The 10,649-nt window shown below is 36.6% G+C and overlaps 1 protein-coding gene across 2 annotated transcripts; it reads left to right on the forward strand.

The window, feature by feature from the left end:
• Positions 1-8,178: 8,178 nt before the first annotated feature.
• LOC102719987 (60S ribosomal protein L37a-1) lies at positions 8,179-10,428 on the forward strand. Of its 2 annotated transcripts, XM_006661644.2 has the most exons (5): positions 8,179-8,261; positions 9,091-9,130; positions 9,216-9,304; positions 9,816-9,898; positions 9,988-10,428. In XM_006661644.2, the coding sequence occupies exons 1-5, from the start codon at positions 8,259-8,261 to the stop codon at positions 10,049-10,051; spliced, it is 279 nt and encodes a 92-aa protein (XP_006661707.1). In that variant the 5' UTR covers positions 8,179-8,258; the 3' UTR covers positions 10,052-10,428. The 2 variants fall into 2 exon arrangements, with proteins under 2 accessions (XP_006661707.1, XP_006661706.1); XM_006661643.2 differs by lacking the exon at positions 8,179-8,261 and having other exon boundaries at positions 9,079-9,130.
• The last annotated feature ends 221 nt before the right edge of the window (positions 10,429-10,649 follow it).

The raw sequence follows: 10,649 nt of genomic DNA on the forward strand, positions 1-10,649 counted from the left end.
TCTTCTAATTAAAATATGTGTCGTTAGTGGTCTAAAAGCAAAAGCTAAAAAAATAAAAATAAAGTATGACGAAAAAACTTAAAATCTACTCCAAATTTAAGTTCTAAAATTAAATTTTAGCTTATAAGTAAAAGTAAAAAGATGTGGCTATTTTAAAAGCTTTTCTGCATTAAAACCAATGTCGAAGAAATGCAAACTCTCCAGCTCATTATGTCAATTCTATGTGCAAATATTAAGAAATGAAGTATGTGTTTATTTTTATTGTTAAAATATATTTTAATTCTCTTGAAGTTCAAGAAGATTTGAATCCGAAGAAGAAAAACAAGCATGCTGCAGCAGCAAACTCTGAACTGAAGCTAGTTGAATCTGAACCCTCCTTTGTTTGCTGGATGGCTGGGGATTAGGTACTGCCAAAGTTGCAGTCACTGCTATGACTGCACTTGATCTGAATCCGAAGAGTCGACTACTGATCTTTTTACTATTTTCCTCCATCCTATTTTTTTCTTTCCGCAACTCGACTAGTACTCTGAGTAGCAAGAAGTATCCTTTAAATTTGGATGTTCCCTTCATATACTAGATGCAGCAAATGTAGAATTCAACACTGCCTGGCAACAGTTTCGAATTTGTTCTCCCAAAATGCTTCTGATTAGTGATCTGAAGGCACGTGTGAAAAATGATAAGGATTTCACAGTTTGTGTTATCTTCCCAGTGCCACTCATCCCAATTTTGATGCACACCTCAGGACGCAACGCTGGAAAAATGCATGGCAAGGAAACCACTGTTTGATACATGAAATACAAACTACCAATCCAAATGAAACGTTCCATACAGAGTTATGTATACATAGAGCTAGGAGGTACTAGAATGCAGTCCTACCAGTATAGTTGTAAAAAGATATCATATCAAATACTAATTAAGGGGAGCATTGCTACTTGAAGGGTGAATTAACGGGCCCCAAAAAATATAAAATAGATTAATATTGTTTTCTTGTTTTCTTGAAGGGTGAATTAACGGGCCCCAAAAAATATAAAATGCAATCCTACCAGTATAGTTTTCTTGTTTATATTGTTTCTACCTTCTGCTTTTTTAAATACAATTCTTATTTCACTGTAACACAATAGCACTATATAGACGACTAAAATAGGCCTATATAGATGGTTGTCCGACCCTTCTATCTTTTCTCGCCTGTAATAATAGGCTTAATCGTAGGGCGGCAAAACCAACTTCCTGCGAAGAGTGAATATTACACGCGACTGCTCAATTAACTAGACAAATGTGTATAAGTATGTATCATTTCGAATCCTCACTAAACTCTTTGAGTCATAATCTTTGGCACGATCACGTACGCACAGAACGGAGGCATGCTCTTCCTCAGCGGAGAAGAATACCCAGGTGAGAAGAAACTGCACTTCGGCCGCGTTCTTTTGGGTGAGAGGAAGGGTTAGTTATCCAACACGAAAAATAAGTAATAGATTAGTACATGATTAATTAGTTATTAATTATTAAAAAATATAAAATAGATTAATATGATTTTTTTAAAACAACTTTCCTATAAAAATATTTTGTAAAAAATACATCGTTTAACAGTTTGGAAACGTACCCGCAGAAAACGAGAGGGCTAACATAACTTGGCCCCTTGGCCGAACACGGCCTTCGTAGGATGAAAAACAAGACCAAACTTATCAAATGTGGATGAATGATAGAAAAAATCAAACCACTAAATCTTTCAACGGAAATAAAAGAACCCTCGAATTTGATGGACTAATATATCAATATTAATCTCCCTTTGTGCCATTGATTCAACCACTCAAGAGCAGCATAACCTAAACTTGATGATAGATCAATTTTATTGTATTATTATGTTTTACAAAGGGTATATAAAGCACTCGTCTCAAACCTTCAATTTTGTCTGTTATAAAAGTTATACAAAGGTTATACCCTAAGGCTTCAAAATTCATATAAAAAATTCTATCACCAGCGAGCAGCAAAACTCAAATCCTACCTAGGACTCAATCTCTCAATTTCTAAAACCGAATTTAATTTAACAGATTAAATTCTCTTCTTATAAATTTTAGTGTCCAAACCAAAACTGCATTCATTGATATTGATATAGTAGCCGTCCGAGAACTGTAGCAACCAGAGTGCCGTAGAAGTACGAGTACTGTATCATCCATGCAATATTCTTCCTCTGCTTTTTTTTTCATCAAATTTCTCCATGATTTTTGCAACGTTTGCACATATAACATATGAGGCCCATTATGATTCCATAGTCACACAATGTGCATCCATCATATGCTAACTTGGGTCCAACCTTGTTACCAGACATTCTTGACCATTTTGGTCCTACCTCCTTTCTAAGCCTAGTAGATCTTGATCTTGTGGTCGGTCGATGCTGACCCAAGAATCCTTACTCTAGTCAAACTTTGTCACCGTGGTAGACCTCAGTTTCTTTCTAACTCTAATATTAATCCTCACCGCTGAATAAGGTTTATATTAAGTCACATGCACACAAATAGACAAACCAATGACATATATATCACAACCTGACCCTTATTAGTCATATGCACTCATACGAACAACATAAATATTTTCAAACCCATTTTTATTTAATAAATTATTTATAAAGCTATTTATTCACCAAAAAAATCATAATAATGATAGTACAATCTCCCTCTCGATGAACACACTGACAACATATCCACAAGGCAAATTGGTGTTTGAAAATTAAAACCAAACATTTATGTAAAAAGCACATATGACTCGAAAATCAGAAAAGTGTAAAGAAAAACTCTCCCATTTTTGAAAGAAATAATTTATCCTCCATATTTTTAATAAAAGAACAAAAATCGACTATTTTTAAGAATCTAAGGAAACCTTCATTTCTCCCCCTTTTCAAGACGTATTTTGTATATTTCTCCCCCTTTAACATTAAATTCATCAAGATTTTCAAAAAGAGAGAATTTAAGATATGAAAGTTCATATGCAATAAAATATTTCAAAAACTTAGCCAAATATCTAATTCATAGAGAGCTTTGAATTGTGTCACTACTAGAGAAAACCCCCTTTAGCAATATATATATATATATATGGCTAAAAGTTCAAATAAGTATTGCTAGGGTCTACACCAATGCATTAAATATATGTTGCCTTTGCTGCCGTTGCTAACATCATTTACAATACATGCAACTGTGGTAATATGTGATAATAAGCGTGGCTAGTTAGGAATAAAGAATATAAGTTGTAGCAATATATTTGTGCGCTATTAATTTTAATAATGGACAGTTTTATGTTCCTCCAGTTTTATAATCCTCCAGTTTTATAATTTTATTATTATATTTATAATTATATTATATTATTATTTAAATATAACTGAAAGAATGACCAGAGGCGAGGATCGAACCTCGAACCTCCTACTTGTAGAGGGACGCCCTACCCATTAGACCATGATCTTGATTTGTAATCAGCCTGAGCGTGAGAATGATCTAAAATATCTCGATTAGGTTCGTGAGCTCGTGACATATTTTGATATTATTCTAGTTTAGATTATTGACCTGTACCCTGTGTACGTACATATACAATAATTTAATATTTTAACTTATAGTAAAACGTATTATTTCGTCAATTTTCTCTTAAATTATTGACATGTACCCCTGAGTACGTACATGTATAATAATTTAATATTTTAACTTATAAAATGTATTATTTTGTCAAATGAATGTGAATGACTAATCCACTTCTGATATATACTCTTCATTAGAAAAGTTAAGCGCTCTTTGTATCAAGTCTTCACACATTGATTACTTGGTTAGTGACTCAATGCTTCAACCTATAGGTAGTGTGCTTGAGCCTAGACTTGTGCACTTTTACCATACTATTTTTTCTATGGATGATTATTTTTGGCTATGGATGAGATTGAAATATGTTACTTTTCTGGAATGAGATTTTTTTTTGGCTAACTGCGGATGAGATTAAAATATGTTATTTTTTCGATGAATGAGATTTTTTTCGGTAACTACAGATAAGATTAAAATATGTTATTTTTTAAAATTTGTAATTTTTCCATAAATGAGATTATTTTGCTAACTACGGATGAGATTAAAATATGTTATTTTTCTCATGAATGAGATTTTTTGGCTAACTACGGATAAGATTGAAATATGTTATTTTTTCTATATGAGAATTTTTTTTGGTTAAGTATGGATGAGATTGACATATCTAGTTCTAAAAGTTTACCAACACAACTCAACCTTTGCAACACATAACTAGCAATATATACTATTATTTATTGCTAATTGTGTAAGATGTTGCAACGCATGTGCTGCAACGCAATTATCCATTGCAAACTCACCTTACCTACTAATAAGTGTTACTAAGTTTATTTTTTTATAACAGATGGTCAATACGTTGGTAAGCATGTATTGCTAGAGAGGGGTTCTTGTTGTAGCGTGTGTTGCAACTCAAACACGTCTTGCAAGACGAGTAAGATATATCGATCAAATAGCAAACAAGCATGCGCTGAAGTAGTTCAAACATGAACTACTGAATTGATCGTTCCGGGTCATCCACCTCTGTCTCCAACGGTGATCCAGGTAGCTTCCTGCGCCTAAAGCATATGCAATGATCGGTAGACGTAGATGCAGTTGAAGGATAGCAGCGAAGACTGCTACTCGCAGCTATGATCATATTCTGGTATCCACCGCGACATGCTCGGAAGGAGACAGCGCGCAGTCAAGGTTCCGATTTGTTCATGCTCACGATGGCGATGAATGATCACATAAGCACTCTACACACATCATTTTCAGCTGGACTGCATCCGCATCTTGGGTTCAGTTCGGTGAATTCTTTCTTTCTGATACCACTCGTTCCTATAGTGACACTGCTCACTCACTACCAGGGTCAAGTTGTTCTCTTGCAGAAAAGGAGAAAGCGAATGAGTAAATTAAACTAGAATGGGTGGCCATTTCTATTTAGATACAATACTAGTAGAAAATATAGAGGTTTGAAATGGATGTTGTAGAAGAAAATGCAAGTTATTATCATCATTTTCGGTATAAATCATCATCTCTTAATTAACGCACATATTTATTGCTCGCATATGGGTCTTGAATATAGGTGATCATTTCTAATAGGTTTGAATGGACGTTGTAGAAGAAAATACATGTATATAGAGGAGAAGGCAGGCACCAGAAGCAATAGCAATTTTTGCAGGCTACAAGGTGCGTCTGTCTGTCACCTATAAATGAAAGAAGATTCGAGTATCGTGTAACCTTTTTCCCGCAAATTGAGAATCCAAATAACCAAATTTCTAGGTAATACCGCAGTACAGCGAAGCATTATTGATGTGACAAGGAATATATAAAGATGGATTACAACACTTGAGTTGTTTATTGCAAATACAGCTTGATATCGTTGGTTGATTTTTCGGTTAGATACCGTATAACAGAAATCAAGATAGAGAGGGATATAGAAATTAAATCCACAATGACCATGACTTTACCTTGTTGTTGTTTAATAAGAAAAGAAAATAGATAAGAGATAGAGATGAGTTTGTTTTCGGTGATCGGTCTAAACTCCCAAACCATCATGAGATAAACTCCTGACTCCTCAACAGCAATATATAAATACAGAGAGAAGAGGACACTCAAATCTATTGTAAAAAACCTAGACCCTAATTCTGGATCACTTCACACGATGGAAGGGAATTATGAAGCGTTCTCAGGGCAATGTAGGTAAAGACTCCTATTGCTATATCTTCCACCCCTATGGCAAGAATAGATAGAGAAGAAGAATGAAAAAAATAGAACAACGAGATCAAACTGACTTAATGGTTTCTCAAACAAATCAGTAGATCAATTAAATTTTACATTAGGAGAGGTGTTAAAATAGGTCGGGAGACTTGGTGGTGGATTCACCACTCACTACCACTAGTATTTTTTTTAAAATAAGTATAGATAATTAGTTGACTAAAATAAACGTGTTTGAAAGAAACTTCCATATCTTTTAAGATCATACTATAGTGCCTATAACCTCAATTTTGGCCCAGAATGATCTCGCCCCTAATTTCGGCCCAAATTCCTATTAAACAATTTATGTTATATTTTTTTCTAACTTTTGGACTCAAATTTTGGATTTAGTGGATTTTTAATGTCATGAGATTGTATTGCTATATTGTGTCGCACTTTGAACATATATTATATACGTATATTGAATTCATGTTGTTACAAAATTTTGAAGCATAGAGTAAAAATATCCAACAATATGGAGCCATGTGCCACTACCTTGTACCACTTCAATGGCATCATACACTCCCATTTGACTACATCTGCTACAAGCATCAATAACAAGATGGACTCAAGCTCATCAACCACGGTCTGTGGGGGGCAACCACATTCATACAACTCTGTAACTCTTCATGACAAAGTAATTATTAATGATTCATAATTTCACCTCAAAGCCTTCGAGCATGCCATTACCATGCCTAGGCATATCCATCAACTTGTACCGATTAACCTTATAGTTAATGCAAATAAAGTGATGACAGTGGAGAGCACAACTGGGCATTTTCAGCCTGTCATCACATCGCTCACCTTCTGCACCTACACCGGTACTGGCCCGGTAGGAAATACGGGCCCTACAGCGGCCTTGGTTATGAGCAGGGAAAGAACTAGCCGTAGGATAGCTAGAGCTCAAGCCTTAGGCATGGGATCCAAACCCTACATAAATCTCATACAAAATTTAGAAAACTTAAGTGAATTTGTAAAAAGTTTTGATAAAATAACAGATTTGGGCCATAGGCATGATTCCTAGGTAGTTCCGCCCCTGGGGACGAGCAAGGCACTCCATTTCTCCATGCCAATTGGCAATGGCTACGGTGTCATCGGCTTCTAGGGATGCGCTCGATGGCTCCTCGATGCCATCACAGTCTCCGCCCCCCCGGCCAAGTTAGTTAGCACACTTGTTATATATGCTAATGCACCCAAATAATGATACTAGTGTTGTTGTATATAAAAGTTTTGGGGCAATTTCATTCTTGTCCCTGTTCCGATCTCTAATATTGATTTTACATCTCTTTTTTTAGAGTTTTCATTTTTACCCCTGTTTTTTGAACTCAATCCACATACTACCCCTCTTTGGATGGAGTATACTAACGGCGTTAAGTTAGTCGCTAAAGTACCATTTTACCCTTTGCCATGATTTTATTTTTATCATTATATTCTTAATTTCTATTGATGTATACATACTGATGTGATTTCGAACTGAGGGCAAAACCATAAATGATAAAAATACAAGAATAAAATTAAAATTTCCAATAAAGGATAAAATGGTACTTTAATGACTGACTTAACACTATTAGTACCCTCCATCCAAAAGAGGGGCAACCTTTTGATTGAGTTAAAAAACAGGGGTAAAAATGAAAACACTAAAAAGGAGTGATAAACTGAATATTAGAGATCAAATAGGGGTAATAATAAAATTGTCCCAAAAGTTTTACCCCAATAATGATACTAGTGTCATTGTCTATAAAAGTTTTACTCATAAATTTTTAGCATGGACATCATTACATACCTTATACATATGATAAATAATTAGGGACTAGCGCCTCTTCCATGACACCAATGACAAAAGTCAGATTTTGGGGAAGTGTATGGTGTACCCCTCTTCCACTTAGTGTAGAAGAAGAGGGAAAAGGGGAAGCAAGTCACTCATTGATTGTATTTAGAAGGAGATAAAGAGGAGAGAGAATGAGATGTTTGAAGTGGAACCTTGGGCCATAATATTTTTGTCTTTTTGTTTGACTGACATATGGGTCGTACGTATCTTGTTTTAACTCTATTTCTAGTGTCACATCGATGCCACGTGGAACGAGGACCAAGTCAAACGATCAAATCCGGTCTCAATGCTACCTTGTAACCTTTTCTTGGACTGGTTTTGGGAGACGAGGGATGTTCTTTATCCGTTTTTAGGGTTAAAGGACGTGATTCAAACTTGATGACAAGAACGAGGGAACCAAAGTGAACTTTTCCTTTGTTTGTTTGGCGCTCGAGGCCCAGGCCTAACACAGTCTCCAGTTTCGTGGGCCTAAAGGGACGCCCATTTCTTCTGTACTTTTAGCCCGGCCCATATATAAGCCGCCACACGTATACCCACTTAACCCTAGCCTCCAGTATATAAAGCTCGGTCGCTCCCTTCCGCATCGAGCCCTCCCTCTCGCGCCGCCGTCGCCGTCGCCGCCACCGCCACACGACCTCGCCGCCGAGATGGTACGCCGCGTCTCCTCTACCCTGTTTCCCTCTCCACGCGCGCCGGGAAGGCCTACTCTTCGCCCGCGGCTTGCGTTTAATATTTGTGTTGGGTTGTAGCCTTGGGTTAATGCTACTACTTGTGCTCTTCGTATTGGTGTTCTCTGGTGGATCGTCGGCGCCGATCCGTGCGATACAGTGGTTTGCTGAATCAATGGAGTTCGCCGCGATTTGATATGTATCGATGGGCTAACAGTACTAAGAATGTGAGATTAGAGTTACCATTTTAGGAGATACTGGTTGTTGTTCGGTCTGTTAGTTCTTCAGAACCCCAGTAGTATATTTGTAAAATAAATAGGGCTCTTAAGAATTCTGATGGCAAATCAACTTTTCCAGATACAAGGCACTAATTGGAGTTCAGTACCTATGTCGTGCTGTATTCCTCAGCAGAATTTTTCCTGTAAAACGAGCATAACTTTACCTTTATCCACCAAACTCTTTCTGTTCCATGTTATGTTCTTGCATGATTCGCCTCTCTGTTGTACAATGAAGGCGGTAGCTGCTTGCCAGCGGCCTTAGTACATAGTATATTGGGCCTAACAGAATTGCATCAGTTGCTGATATCTAGCAAGTGAAATTACTTGCTTCATACATTTCTCCAGAGACGATTTTAAAAGTCCGCATGCAAGTAACTAGCATTTTTGGCCTTATAAGTATCAGTTGCCACATTAGTAGTCTGTGGAGTCATGCTTTTCAGGTTTCAGCTGAAAGCCCCCGTTTTTACCAGCTCATTCGAATTTTACTTTAGAACCAGATTTCTAACTAAATTGTTTTTGCAATGTTTACTCAGACGAAGCGAACCAAGAAGGCTGGAATTGTTGGCAAATATGGTATGAAGTACTCTAGCTTGGCTAACTTGGCTCATGGCCTTTGTGTATCAGCGGATTTCTAAAGTTAACCCTTCTCATGTTATAGGCACTAGGTATGGTGCCAGTTTGCGTAAGCAAATCAAGAAGATGGAGGTATCTCAGCACTCCAAGTACTTCTGTGAGTTCTGTGGGAAGGTATGTCTTTCTTACCTTTCCTGGTTGTGCACATTTAGTCCTTTGAAAACATCTCGGGCAATGAGTTATATGCATTGATTTTGGTATGATGTCATTGTATGCAAAGATGGTCTTGTAATTACATTATGTATCTTGTATGCATGCTGTATGCTTTGCAATTCAAATGATATCATGACTAAATAAGAAAGATGGATATATTTGTACTTTTTATGTCATCTGTTTTGAATTGTTCCATTGTAGAGGCATGACCAATCTTTATTTTTGACTTCAAGTGGCATGTTAGGAACTGTAGAGTAGTTCTTGATCACTTGAAAGCAAACTTTCGTATATCCATATGCCCCTTTTGGCTTTTCTTTGTAATTAACTTTTAGGGAGTTGCCTAAACTAGAATGGATATCATGTACAATGTTATGAATAATCCTGACAACTCTTGTAGGGTTAATCTAGGTCTGGTTTGTTTTATGTAAAAGGCTCTATCCTTAGTTTTAATCCTTGTCATGTGTTCCTACAGTTTGCTGTGAAGAGGAAAGCGGTTGGAATTTGGGGATGCAAGGACTGTGGGAAGGTCAAGGCTGGCGGTGCTTACACCATGAAGTATGTTTTCGTTGCGAGCGCTTATACCTTTCAAATGAACAGTCAATTTTCACACTGTATAATGCTTATTTCATATCATGTTTCTGCAGCACTGCTAGTGCGGTCACTGTCAGGAGCACAATCCGTCGCCTGAGGGAGCAGACTGAAGCTTGATTTCACTACCCTTTTTGTCCTAAGGAGTTCTATTGATTCTGTATCGAGTCAAGACTTGCGCTGGTCACTATATTGGATGTTGAGCTTCTGCACATCGTTTAACATTTTTGTTTTCTACTTTAGGATCTCCTAAGCATGCTGCCAAAATCTGCACTTTGAAGCCATTGTGAACTTTCAATTATCTGGATCCAATGAGCGCTTTGCGGTGCAAACCTCTCTTTTTTATTGGGTTTTAGTGGTTAGTAGGTGTGGTCTAAGGTATATCATTTATTGCCTATTCTGTTTTGATAGTTTGTTGGGATCATAGTTGCCTTTCAAACTTCAATCATGTTCAGCGGCAGTTGTTTTCTTGACCTAATAGAGCGTTCCCATTACCATAGATCTGTGGAAAACACTGATTTAAAGGCCCTCATCTTTTGCACTTTTTTTGTTGAAAAAGCCAACTGATATATGTGCAAATAAAAAATAATTCGTGAATAAAACTTTTATAAGCGAGTTCTTAAGTATCTAAATGTAAAGTTTAAAAAATAAACTAGGGTGACAATCTAAAAATCAACTTTGAATTTAAAGTTCAAAATTTAAATTTTGGCCTATAAAT

This window comes from Oryza brachyantha, chromosome 10 (genome assembly GCF_000231095.2).
Source record: "Oryza brachyantha chromosome 10, ObraRS2, whole genome shotgun sequence".
Lineage (NCBI taxonomy): Eukaryota > Viridiplantae > Streptophyta > Magnoliopsida > Poales > Poaceae > Oryza > Oryza brachyantha.